Below are 14,119 nucleotides of genomic sequence, written 5' to 3'. Positions count from 1 at the left end.
CAAATAGCGGATGCACCAAATCCTCCTTTATCTTGGTGATCTCTTAGGATATAGGGTTTTTTTGCATGTAACTGGGAGAACTGAGGTGTTTAGTAAACATGTTTTTTTCAGAGTACCTTAAATCTCTTTTCTCCCTGGTAATGTCCTTTTCACTATCCTGGGTTTTGTGCTGAATAACAACTTCAGTTGTACATACTCCTTTTCCTCATTTAGATTATCTCTGAATTTACTCATTTTCCTACTTTGCATCCTAATAGTTTAGTTAGATCTCTTTACCAGATTGCTGCAGTTCTAAACTGGTCTGAGTTACACCTTGTGACGCTGATGTCTTCTTATCTAGTAATATTAAAAGCAGAACCAAAGTCCATACAAGTATAGGTTTGGAAAGTTGTGCTGATGCAGTGCTTTGTTACTAATGTGAGCTCTTGCTGAAGGTCTTCTGGGTACTTTTCTGTGTGGTGGCTGCAAATCCCAGTCAGGACTATTAAGAACACCATCAACTGGGCTTTCTTTCTTTCTTTGGTTAAAGACAAGGACTCCGGAAGTTGAAAGTTGAATGCTGTCTTTTTGACAATTACTGTTGTATTTTTCTTCAAAGTGTAAAAAGTCTACAGCAGAATTTCAGAAAGCTGGCAGGTTAAAAGTTGATCTAGTGGTAGTGTCCTTTAATATACAGAAAACCTGGCATTCTTTTTATCAGAATGATGTGACTGATCAATACAAAAACATCAGTAGAAGAAAAATGTTGCCTAGTTGAGAAAGAAAAATAGCTTGTGATGATTCCACCAAGTAAGACTGTCAGAAACCACTCCTAGTAGTATTACCTCAGGTGTTGAGGTTTAGCTGTTATCTCTGATACATTTGCAGTGCTGCAGAAAGCACGAAGATGGAAAGCATTGAAGCTTTTGGGAGGCATATAGCAGCTTATCCACCTCTATATTTTTGGTACCAGGGTTTCAGCTTCCTCCTGTAAGATGTTTTTTCCTTTCCTAATGAAGTCTTGAAGTAGGAAAAACTTACTTTATGAAATCTTAATTTGTGTACTAGTTGCAGTTTAGAGAGAATTTTCCATCTCACGTGTCCATAATTTCTCCTAGAGTTATTTTTGTCCTGTTGTGATAGTCTTGGAAAATGAGCTGAGACATTGTGCTTAGAGGAGGGAGGAATGCCCTGGCTCCGTGATCAGGGTGGCAGAGGTCCATGGTTTGTAGCCAAGGTGAAGGGGAGGCAGTGTGGGGGAACAGCTATGTAACAGCCTGAGGAAGTGAGTCACTTCGCTCTGAAACACAGTCCCATGGTTCCAGTAGCACTGAAGCCAAGCTTGGCCTCTGAGGTGGAAGTTGCGTAAGTTAATTAAAACTCTTTGTCCTTTCCTCCTCGTCATGTTCCCAACCCCACCTCATTATTAAAACCTGCACCATACCCATATCCATCTGAGGAAGCTCAGGTTACAGGACTTCAGTGTGCTATGTAATTTTGGTTTATTATTTTTCATTTTAGAAAGAGGGATAAATATATTGCAGATTTCATTGGAAGAGATGTGTGTGTTAGTCTTACCTGCTCCACTCAAGAGAAACTTGATTATATATTATAGAAGGGATGTAATAAGAATAGATTTTTAACAATTCGTTGTTATTTTCCTGGAATATATTGGCAATGGGATTTAAAGTGGTTTAAAGTGAAACAGAATGCACACTGAAAAGAGTAGGAATAGCGATTTTACACTAGAATGTTATAATGGTAATCTGAGAATATAATTGAATTTAAAACTAAACATCAAAAAGGTTTTAGGTGTCCAAATAGAAATACTAGTACATGTGTTCACACATTAGACCTTAATCCTGCAAGCTAGCCTATTAGAGTTTGTGGATAGCTTTTCTTTGTGGCAGAAGAGGGTAGGAGGGTAGAATTGTCATAGAGTGCCTGTTCTGGAAAGGCTTTCTCCTATAACCTTTGTAGCTTTACACTAACAGATATTTGCTGATGTCTGCAAGCAGCTGTTACAAGAGCAGCTGCCTCAACTACCTTTCAGTGAGTGTGACCTGAACAGGAGCAGTTTCTTTCAGCTGTTGAAGAAAACATCTGAGAGAGCAACAGGTTGAGCAGGCCCTGGCCCCAGGGCTTGGGTGCTGGGTGGACAGTTCTTGATGGAAAGCATCTGTAGTCATTGGTGGTGTGTGTATGACTGATGGGCTGTTGCCTGACCCTTTTCCTTCAGAATACTGAACTGAGCATCTTGCTGCGTGTTTGACTGCAGCCTTCGTGTACACGTGTGTCTTTTAAAGGTCTTTGGGAAATATGGCCTTTTGGCAAGCTATGAGGGTTTGGTTTTTTTTTTTGTGGTTTTAAATTGAGATTAAAACCAGATTATTCTGGCTACAGGAAGATGTGGAAGTAATTGGCCAGATCAGAGGTAGTTTAAGAGTAAAACTTTCAGGATGAGCTTAAGTGATTAGTCAGAACTCTGTGTGCAATAGGGAGTTGCATCATGCAAGTACAGTGTGATATCTATTTTGTAAAACTAAGTGGTTTTGTTTTGTGTTCTTCTAACAGGCCAGATCTGTTGTTTCTTCCATCTATTGTCCTGGTCTTAATTTCCATGGGACATGGGAGATACATACACATTGTTGCTTATCACATGAGCATTCATAGGCCAGTTATGTGTGTTGATGATTCATTGCAATTGCTTCTCTATTTCAGGACCTGTAACTAAGTGGACTCTACTGACCTCTGAACCACAAAATATAAGAGTGAAAAGAAGTGGGAAAAGCACACAAAGAAAAAGGAAGTGAATGCACTTTCATCTGGACTTCTTTCCTGCCCTTTATTACTAAAGCTGAATGGAAAAGAAAGACTGCTGTGCCTTTCTTCCCCCAACCTCAGGGATGGGTGGATTATAAATACTGTGTGTGTGGCTGGGAGAACAGACTGAACCATGAATCTTCAGGCTCAGCAAAAGTCTTCAAGCAAACGGACTGGGAAACGAGTTGCCTATTTTAATGAGCAGGACATAGCTGTGCCATCCAAAGAACCACAGCAGCAGCTTAAGGAAGGACAGTACTATGGTCATGGAGGGAATATACCAGTCTCCCAAACTGTGGAGATTTCTCATGCAGGAGGATTAACAAGTGCGCCCAACAACGTTGGTTTGATGAACTCTGTTTACAATCAAGATAGGGGAGAATCAGTGATGATGCCCCAGTCAGTAACAGCTGTCAAATGGCAGAATTCACTAATGGGAAACCGGTTGCCAGAGCGGGGTGACAGCCACTGGCAGTCTCCACCTTCAATGTGGAACCACAGTATGGTTTTTGGGGGCAACCCAAAAGGACCCCACTCCAATGCTGGTGCCCCAGGCTTCTACGGCCACCCAGAAGCTCTTAAAAGAAATCAAGAGAAAGGAGTGTTTGTGTCACAGCTGGATTTATATGGAGATGCAGTCCAGCAGATGATGTCCCAGAAGGCTCAGCTGGAACAGCAAGCCCTGGTTAGACAACAAGCTCAAATGAATTCTTTTCATCAAATGCAGAAACAGCAGCAGCAGCAGAATCAAAGTCTGCCATTGCAGCCTTTCCAACTTGCATTTGGTCACCAAGGCCAAAAGCAAGGTCTTCCTGAGTTGTTACATGTCTTTCAAGAAGCCCCAACTTCTTCCAGTCCAGCATTTACTGCACAACAAAAACAGCAAGCTCTTCCCCAGCTACAGCTCTTTGAAAATTTCTATCCTCAGCAGCAGCAGCAACAGGCTGGCACACAGGCCTTCAGTCTGCAGCAAACAGGTTCTATAGCACAGCCTCATGTGGCAGCTGCAGCACCCCAGCATCACATGATGCCACACCAGTTTCAGCAAGCAGAGAGGAACCAGGAGCTATTCAAGGCATTAACAGAGCAGAACCAACAGACTGTGCTACCTCAGACTCAGATTCCCTTTCCAAGAAGGTCACGGAGACTCTCCAAAGAAGGTGGCCTACTGACATCTGCAGGAGAAGTGTTGACTTCTAAGCAGGCAGAAGAACAATCTAGCAATTTATTTCTGCATCACTGGCAAGCACATCAGCAAGAGGTCCCATTACAGCAGCCACCTGAGTCACTGGCCCCCAATAAAAGTGGCTATTTGCACCCCAGAAGATTGGATATGGGGCAGAAGGATGTCCTCACTGCTAGTGAGCAGTGCCAGATGGAAACAGACAGGCAAGCTGCAGCCCAGAATGGTAGAGATGAGGAGAAACAGGCAGCAGCACCTGAAGAAAACACTCAAAGAACTAATGATTTTCAGAGTGTCAGAGGTGGTGTAATCCAGAGTACCCGGCGGAGACGACGTGTTTCTCAAGAAGCCAATTTGCTGACTTTGGCCCAAAAAGCTGTTGAGCTGGCTTCTCTTCAGAATGTAAAGGTAAGGTATAGAGCCTAGCCAATGTAGCATGTTTTAGACTACAAAACAGGGTTGAAAGGAAAGGAATTTATGCACGTATGCAGGACAGGATGGCATCTTGAAGTGTGCAACAAGGGCAGCTCTAGTGTGGAGGCGTGTAAGTTCAGCTACTGTAATTCAGAGATGTGGGAGAACAGGGACGTTGTGTAGTGAAACCACTAAGGGATAGTTTTCACTAACACCAAGTGTTATTTTAGCCCATGACATGAAAATACAGATGTTTTCAGCTTAGATCTCAAGGTGATCAGGAATTTTGAGAGGCAAATAAAAGCAATTTACTTGTTGTCTTTTTACCAATTTAACATTCTTTTCTGTTAAAAAACTTAGACTTACCTGCCAGTTTCTCAGCTTTTGCAGTTGAAGTGTTTCTAAAATGTGCTAAAAATTACATAATGCAATTTACATGTTCAATACTTCATGAATATTTAAAGTCTAAGAAAGCTTCACTTGCATGAAGAACCTATACCAGGCATGACAAATGCCTGTCTCATGCAGCATCTTGCAGGGATGACCTGAGAGCTGTAGAATGACCTGTCTGCCTGAAGACCTCCTGTAGAACTTAATGGGAAAGAAATCTAGTGCTGACTGATTTGGTAATTCACTATTCCTAACCTTTTGATATCCCTCAGTCTAAACTGCACAGTATATATTCCATATGGCAAGGTGACAGAGTTCAAAATTAAGTAGCCTATTGGGAGACAAGTGATGGGATTTTTGGAGATGAGTGGGGTTTTTTGGAGGGATTGCTTTTGAACGTTTTCTTAAGAGTTGTGTTTGACTAATCTTTCATTGAGTGCTTCTTAAGAGGCACACTTTTCCTTACAAGTTTTGTTGCCAAAGGCTGATGAAATACACGTTACATGAGCTACTTTTACCTACAGTTTTGACACCTGAGTTGCTATCCAGTCAGACAACAAAGGGAAGGGCATTTTATTCCCTGTTTTGTTCTCATCATCCTTTTTATCGTAGTCTGTCTGTCACTGTTTTTTGCCATCTCTTCCTTAGAGGAATGTGCTGTTTGAGTAAAAGAACTAAACTAATGAACGAGCTGAATATCCATAGCCTAGTCCACCTCTTGGACAGCAGAAAGCAAATAGTGACTTGGTTGGTGCTGTCTTCCATCCTTTTTGCTCTAACTCAGCTGAACCAGCAGATTTGATAAAGAACTGGTAGTACATAGTAGCATGGTGTATTTGCTCATACTTTGCCAGCCATTGTGTGGTTATATTGCAGAAGGTCTGCAATTCACATTGCAGTTGGATCACTCACAGAGTGTCAAGAAGAAGCAAATAGAGCATTTAGGAAAAGGCGCTGAGAGATGAAGCAAGAAATTGGCCGTTTGAAGGCACGTCTGCTTGCAGTCTGATTCATAATGTAAAGACCAGAGAAGTGTTTTGGCAGATGCTCTTTTGTTCTTTGCAGTTATGCAAGCATAATGACACTAGCAGAAGAACTCTTTATGTTTAGATCACTTCAGGCTTTCAGGATGAGGTTTTGCAAGATGATAAAATTCTTACCAGAGGTCTGATGGATTTTACATCTTTAGGGTGTTGGATATTGTGTGAGGGAGAAAAAGAAAATACGTTTGCTGAATGAGGGTGGTCTTCTTCTCTTATGAGTGTCTTTCTGGTAAAAACAACCTAGAAGCCTTCTCCGCATATGTTATCTGAAGAGTGTGTAGAAAGCCATAGAGTTAAATTATTGATTAAAGAAGATAGCATTCATATTTTGAACCAGTTGTTTGAACATCCCAGTCTAGGTATGTGTACCTTATGCAAAAATAATACTCTGGACAGCAATATTTGTCTGCATGCAGTGTCACAATTGATGCTTTGCACCCAAGCTGCCTGTGGCTGCCTTTTTTTTGGGTGATGCAAACTTATTGCTGCCTACAGGCTGCAGTAAATCCTCAACTCTTAGTTTAATGGTTTCAGTGTGACTTGTTGTCTTTTAAAAGTAAAGAAAACTTTTCTCAAACCTGAATGGTTGTCTTAAAGGGCATCTGAATTAAAATATTCCTTTCTTGATAGAAGGCAGGTTTTTGTTACCTAGCTGCTTTCCCCTAGCACAGAGCAAGGCACCAGCAGCTACAAACAAAAGGAGAAAAAAAAGTTTAGTTTGCAGAATTAGAGTTCTGGGCTCGCCTCCTCCTTGGACAAGCTTTGGTTTGACTGCAGACAGAAGCTGCCTCTCCTTGATGCAGGTGATGCAGAATGATGGTAGAAGGCACTTTGTGGGGATGTTTTTTTAAAGGCTGGTGTGGTTTCTTATCAGATCACAGTTGTGGCCTTGGAACAGTTGTTCCAGCTGCTGCAGTTGAGTTTTTCTGTGAATTATAAGGTTTTTAGAAATAGCTTGAGGGATAGACAGTATCAATGCCAGAATGTGTGATGGGTTTCTGTGGATTTCCTGGAGGACTCTAGATGGCTAGTTCATACCTCAGTATTTATGCAAGAGTCTAAATGAAAGTGCCACATGTTGCACTTCCTGAGAGAAGTTATCCAGCAGCCCTCCTGCCCCAAATTCTGCAACAGGGATGCTGAGGTAGCCGAAAATCCCCTAGCAGGTCTGCAAATGAAGGTCCCATCCCTTATTAAGAGACTCCTTTCTGCTTACCTCTGAGAATAATCAAGCAGCTGAGAAATTATTTAGGGATCTGAAGCAAAAGGCTTAATTACAAAACTAGTCATGTCCCCTCTTAGTAAACATTAGGTATGTGTGAAGTTCTGTGATCAGAGAAGTTTTGGTGTGGACCAGAAAATCTTTAAGGATGTCTCAGCTATTTATATTAAGTTCCTACTGGTGTCTTTTCTGTATCTGTGCTACTGTTCAAGTCTCCTCTTTTTCTTTTGTCTTGGAGGGATCATCTCTCCCATCACTGAGTCTTTTGTTAATTGCCCACCAGTTTTGAAAATAAAAGGAGCATGGTTAACCAGTCATGAAGCCAGAGGAAAGTGACACTTTTGGGTGACTGGCACTTTTGAGCTGCGGTAAATTCCTCCTTGTAGTCAGCAAATTAGTTCAGGTCTCTTGACCTACAGAGGTCTGTGTAGCACCCAGGAAGTACCTGAGGTTTTTAGATTGGTCAGAATTGGTGCTTGTTCACATATTCACATTGTCATTACATGTTGCTGTACCCAGAAAGTAGTGGAGGGAGGCTACAAAAGTGTACAAGAACCCCTTACTTTCTAAAGTCAGTGGACTCTAGTGATGTCTATGAGCCCGATGAACATAATGAATGCCCTCCCAATCCAAAATTGGTATCTTTATGGGAAAGTACAGGAGCCTGTCACCAGCCTGAAGTGAAGGCAGGTCCTCAGACCTCATTAATTTCTGCTGAGGCTTTTTCTGGAACAATGGATGCCACTTGTGATTTCCATCACTGGGTACTAGGGGGGTACATCTGCAGTCTCTGTGAAAAAGTGGTCAGACTTGTAAACTGCAGGGTCAGTTATGGGATAAACCTTCCTGTGCACACTTAACCCAACTCTAATGAAAGGTCTTGAAAGGAGGCCTTATTTTGAAGGCATAATGTTTTCCAGAGTAAGGGAAAAAAAAAAAAAAAAAAGGATGAAGGAAAAGGTTGCTCTGGGTTTGGGGTTTTTTGTGTGTGAGAAATTTAATTAAGATATTATCATGGTTCAGTCTTCCCTGGAGCAGAAATCCAATATTTGAAATTAATAACCTACAGCTTTTGATCATTACTAAAACTAGAGCCTTTGTTGAAAGTTATCAAGCAGGGTACCACAAATTCACATAGAAAATAAAATGTCAAAACACAGGTAGTGAGACAGTTCTTAAGAATGACGTGTGTATGTGTTCTAGCTGTTAAGACTATAGGCTATCCTGAAATAATTCTATGAAATTTTAGTAACACTGTGAAGTATTACTTTTCTTCCAGTAACGCTTCCAAATCCATTTCTGCTTGCAAATTGCATCGAGAAACTTGATACACACTGAAAGTGAGATGATACTTCATTTATTATGTAAGTAATACAGAACTTTTCAGGAATCTATTTTTCTTCTCAGGAACTGGATAATTCAGAGGAGAAGAGTGTACTAGTAACAGCTCCAGGACCTACTGCAGCTTCAAAAAGTGTTGTGGAATTCGCCAGTTCTTCACCAGCTCCCAAAAAAGCCCGGGAGGATAACAGCCTTGTGCCTCTTATCATTCCTGTGTCTGTGCCAGTGAGAAAAATTGACTTGCAGAGCCTTGAAAAGGAAAAGTCTGAGGATGGAAAGCTCCAGAGAGGCCAAACGAACGATCGAGCTCCTTGTGACCGGAAGCCTTCAGTGATAGTCACCCGGAGGCGATCTAATCGTAATACCAACATGGAGACCTCAAGTCAGGTATGGATGGACTAAGGAGCCAAAGATGAGCCACAGCTGTTAGATTTAATCACAGTTTTTAGACATGAACTTTTCTATTAGTTTGATCCCAAGGCTCTAACTTGGAATGTTTTTAGTCTGGGGATTTTGCCATAATTTGCCATATATTTGCCAATAATATTGCCATATATTTGGGTATTTCTGGCTTTTCATGACCTATAGCTAATGCTAGTAAAGCCAGGCAGTGCCTCACTAAATTCACTAAACAGTGAATAAAGCCAGATGGGCAATAAGACTAGAATAATAGTCTGTGTCAAGAGTGCTTTCTTCATACATACATAAATACCAATAAACTCTTAAGTAGTGCACATATCTCTTAATGTGAATAAAATCCAAAACGAAGATTTATTCTCATGCAATTGAAGCCTTTTAACTGAGTTCTGAAGGTCAGTACTTGATCATTCCCCACAGCGCAGTAGTGACGAATGGGTGGATTGATTTTTTTATTTTCCCTCTCTTCCATCCAGAAATACAACAGAATGTTCAGACACCAGAGAAATGGCAGGTGTCTGGGGAGGTTTCTCTGCATTTATGACCATCTAATAAAATACTGTTACATCATCTTCTGTTCTCTTACCACTATTTGGTATCACTGTGTATCTGTTTCAGGGTTCTGGTGTATCTGTGCCAGGGCTCTGCTGTGCTTTTTTGTTCTCTTTTAAAGCTGCCGTGTAGGTTGGACCAGATGTACATGTAGTTCTTGTAAAATATAACTTCATAATCACATGAGCTAGAGCTGCTACCTAATAGTTCCTGTGTCCAGTCCATTCTATTCCCTGTGTTCTTCCTCTCACTTGCCTGCCCCCTCTGCTAATTGTTGAGATGTCCTCCAACTGTCCTATCCAGATTTTGAGCTGCCATGAAAAAATTATGTCGGCTCACTGAAGTTTTTCAAACCTGAGGTTTTAAATTAAATTAACAATGTAATTTTTTTTCTAATAGCATGAAGATGCTGTTCCAAAGGATGAAGCAGAGGGCTTTGCCCGAAAACCAAAGCAGCGGCCAAGACCTGAGCCACTCTTCATACCACCGAAAGCCGGCACCTTTATTGCACCACCTGTTTATTCCAATATTACTCCGTATCAGAGCCACTTACGGTCACCTGTCCGTCTGGCAGACCACCCTTCAGATAGGAACTTTGAGCTACCTCCTTACACTCCTCCACCAATCCTTAGTCCAGTGAGAGAAGGATCTGGGCTGTATTTTAACGCTATCCTCTCTACAAGCGGTCATTCAGTTCCACCTCCAATGACTCCCAAGAGTGGTCACAGAACTCTGCTTAGATCAAGTAAGTTTCATTCTAACCTTCCTTTCCTGTCTAATTTATGATTAGGAACTGTGGAGCATTAGGAGGAACATCATGCCCTTAGGAGGTGTGACTGTGTGAAACTGGAGCTTCTTCCTGATCGTTTGGGGAGGCGGGATAGAGGGAATGCAGTGTTGCTCCATCTGGGCATGGAGGTTAAGATGCGTTCACAAGCAGCCTGCAACACCCCCTGCTGACGTTCTTGGGAATGAAAAGTCAGTGCCTCTCGCAGATTGTCAGTATCTGAACTGAGGAAGGCAAGTTCCTGGTCGTCTGAAACTCCTTTAATTAGCCTAGGGGCACCTTTTTTGAGAGATGGACAGCTCTGATTATATTTGCAACCTGTGTGAAAAGTAAATCTCAGACGTGAAGCTGAGCAGTTCTTTCCTCTCGTTGCAGATAGTTCAGAAGTTACCCCTCCGATTCTTTCGGTAGTGGGGGAAGCCACCCCGGTCAGCATTGAACCGTAAGTAGCCAGTAGATTCAGAGTCTCTCAGAAGCATTAAAACTATTCTTACTGGTGTTCAAAATATAAGTTGTCTTGATTAAAAATTATACCACATGATAAATACTGTTTGTTTGGGCAAATGTAATTCTGGTGACACTAATTGCTTTCAATTACTGCTCATCTGTCTCCGGGCTGAATTACTGTTAGTTACCTAAAGGTGAATCTGTGTTGTTGTATACGAGCACTTCTTTGTATGCTGTGTGCTTGTTTTAGGGTGGGAGGATGATGCTCCTTTAGAGGAAGGACAGAATGTAGCTTGGAAAACTGGAGTTTGCTCTCACATGGACTGGTCTGATCGCGGGTGTGTTGTAGCTGCAGCACAGCTGTGCACACTTCACTCCCCGAGGCGAGCTCAGCCTGAAAACACTATGGCCAGTGGCATATGGGGTGTGTGCCTTGAACTAATCAGCCTTGTTAGTCTTTAGCTGGCTGTGTGCTGGGAAACCTCAAACATATGTGGACACAACAGCAGTAGGGAATGCAGTCTGGAGATACTGAAGCTGGAATTGTGAGCTTAGGCTTGGTGCCAGTCCTGCTAAACCTGAGCAGAATTGCAAATGTCTCTGCACAGCCTTTGCCAATGCTGTGGGAATGTTTTCAGTTTAAGCTCAGTACTGCAGAACCTACAGCAAGGTAGTTCCAGTTCATTATTTCACCTAATTAATGAACTCTTGCAAAATCTAATCATGGAGATGCAGGGCACGGAAGCACCCACATGGCATAAAAACACCCACGTGGCTTGGCATCTGACTGTGCAATCAGGAATCTCTGCTCTAACTCTGCAGCATATCCTGTAACATTTGATATATTTGACTCCAACTTTGCCCAGGTAAATACAACGCTGCTTTTGCTTTTATCCAAAATGGTTTATATTTTAAAAATGGATTGGAGCATTTGGTGACAATTTTATTTTTTCTTGACCTTTTTCCATTCTGCCTTCTTGTTTGAAGCTCAGTTTTCTGCACTTGTGGCAGTAGCCTGTCCTGAGCAAATGTTAAAATTGTGAATGAATGTAGATGTTTCTTGTCACCTTTGCAAACCTCCTCTAGACCAAGCCTGTTCATTGAAATAAGCACATTAATGGTTGTATAAATTTATTTTGGAAGTTGCCTAATTCATCTTTTTCCTTTTGGTCCATTTCACATTAATCTAGGGGAACTTCTTGCACAGATACTTTTCGTGTCCCTCTCAGGTCTCTATCTTTGACCTCTCTGTGGTGCAACTGTCTTTCTTGTGTCTGTTTGCTTAAATTGTTGAAGTTAATGACAGAAAGTTAGTTGTGATTTTAGTTGTATGTGAACATTTCCAAATTTGCTGGAAATTTCAAACCATGGTAGTAGTGCAAGTTCATTTCCTTTTGCCAAAACGTAGTTATGTGCAGAGTTGTCTTACTGTCATCTTAAGTCTTACTGAACAGATGCTTATGCAGGTAGATCTAGCTTTTAACTTTCAGTGACAGTAAATTAATAACCTGATGTCATTCTGTGTTTGGCAGCACTATTGTGGTCCATTATGTGGACATATCTTCCTTAAAGAAAATACGACAGGAAGCACTTTTTTTAAAAAGAAAAAAATGTTTAATTTGCTTTGTGGTCTTGTCAGAAGTTGACTCAAACTTGTGATTACCCAGTGTAGTGTTCTCAATTGCTTTTGCTTTGCCAAACCTCCTGTTAAAGTTTCTCAGAATGTTATTTAATTGCAGTGATTCAAAATAGGAAATGTGATAATGAAGCTTAATTCTTTGTGAAATGGTACAATAGGCAGCTGTCGTCACAGATCCTTGTATCTTACTGGTTTTGTAGTTCAGTTGCATCAAAGTCTTGGGGTCACTGCTGAAGTAGGCTGCCTTAAATATACCTTTGGTGTATCAGCTGTTAACTGCCTTCCCAATTGACATCCTGAATTCTGGATGTTGTCACACTCAGCTCCCATGGCATCCCAGGAGCACTGTTGGTACTTACAGGCAAGAGCTCTTGATGTATTGAAATCTAGACTTCATCAGTAGAGGAACAGAAGAAGAATAAAACTTGAATGGATCTCTGAAGATCATCTGGTCCAAGCTCCTGCTCAGAGCAGGGCAAATTTAGGTTACCCAGGTCAACTCTTGCGGTAGAACTCTGATTTTATATGGGCGTTGCAGGTATGAGGTGTAATTCAGTTTTTTCTAGCCCAGAGATGTCATATTCCAAGTTCAGTTTCAAAATGAAAAGTAACTTTCAAGAAGGCCCTCATTCTTTCCCTCCATATTTTCCAGTTGTCTCTTTCCTTCTCAGAAGTGAGGTCAGAGGAGTCTGTGTCCTGAGACGTGAAATCTCCCAAATTTCCCGCTGCAGTTTTTTACTGCAAAAAAGCCTTTTTATCTGTTTCCAGGTGACAGCAAAGTGTCAGTTTCAAGCAGTCATCCCTTCTAGGGCAGATTATAGTCCATAACCCTTTCCTCGTCAGTGAAACTGCATGCCATAACAGTAAGCAAGAGTAATCGCAATGAGTAGAAGACTCCACATGAACATCACTCTGCAGTCCATCTCAGTGTGCTCTGAAAGGAGGACTGGTTTACCAGGGTGGTTGTTTGGCTTTGCTTTTATAGCAAGGTCTTCTCAGTCCTGCATGAAATCTCTTGCTTTTCATTTTTAGTCTGGATTGTCTTTTTTCTGTCCAAGATTAATAGAACAAGTGAAGGAAAAAAGGAAAATTATGTAGCATTATACACAGACTTTTGAACCTGTAAAATACTCAAAATCAAACTTTAATGTTTTCTTGGGGTTCTTTGTTCTTCATGCATGTTCCACTTTAGTGGAATAAACTTGAATTTCATTGCATTTGAAATGAAATTACTTTTGAGAACCAGATCTTGAAACAGTTATAACGAGAGGCATCAGAGATGAGACATTTTCATCCCTGCCCATGGCTGTGATTTGAAATGTGTAATGTCCCTGTTGCTTTACCTTCAACAGGAATTGGAAATAGTGCTTTTGGGGAAAAGGACAGATAGTATATGGCAGCCTACCTAAAATTTCCCTGCTTAAATCTATCATGCTTGATGTCATCTTGCCATCGCCTACTGAGAGGAAGTTAGCCTCAGTCTGTGCATCTAGCAGATTCTGAAGAAAGGAATCCAGGAAGGAATCCCACTCCACTGGTGGGATTGAATGGGTGATGAAGTTGGAACAAGTGTATAGGGTAGTTAACTTCTGCATCGCTTTTTTTTACACATGAACTGTTCCCCTTAAGGAGATCTGGATCTGCTACAGATGCAAAAGAAATAGTTCGCAAAATCTCCTTTTATGTGTGTTGAAAGTCAGTCATTTTTTGAACATGGGCTTTTCCAGCAGGACATCTTATGATGCAGGTGCTTCATGACAATACCAAAATGAGGAATTGGGTGTAAAAGGGAATTAAGGTATTTGCTTCTTCTCCTTCCATACTCATTTCCTCCCCTTTGATCCCACAGTCTCTTAGGACATCAAAACACTGTATTAAAACA

The 14,119-nt window shown here is 41.3% G+C and overlaps 1 protein-coding gene across 4 annotated transcripts in view; it reads left to right on the top strand.

Moving 5' to 3' along the window:
• MIDEAS (mitotic deacetylase associated SANT domain protein) overlaps window positions 1-14,119 on the top strand; it is a 55,697-nt gene that overhangs the window by 25,998 nt on the left and 15,580 nt on the right. For all 4 annotated transcript variants that reach the window (XR_014590360.1, XM_083863283.1, XM_083863284.1 and 1 more), the window contains 4 exons: window positions 2,701-4,393; window positions 8,462-8,782; window positions 9,764-10,109; window positions 10,527-10,593. Coding sequence is in view for 3 of the 4 variants with exons in the window: in XM_083863283.1 (XP_083719409.1) it covers window positions 2,936-4,393; window positions 8,462-8,782; window positions 9,764-10,109; window positions 10,527-10,593 (2,192 nt within the window). In the remaining variant the exon portion in view is untranslated. The remainder of the gene's footprint in view (window positions 1-2,700; window positions 4,394-8,461; window positions 8,783-9,763; window positions 10,110-10,526; window positions 10,594-14,119) is intronic.

The sequence above is a fragment of the Zosterops lateralis genome (assembly GCF_965231275.1).
Source record: "Zosterops lateralis genome assembly, chromosome: 6".
In the NCBI taxonomy this organism is placed as follows: Eukaryota; Metazoa; Chordata; class Aves; order Passeriformes; family Zosteropidae; genus Zosterops; species Zosterops lateralis.
This window is presented reverse-complemented; position numbering and strand designations above follow the sequence as displayed.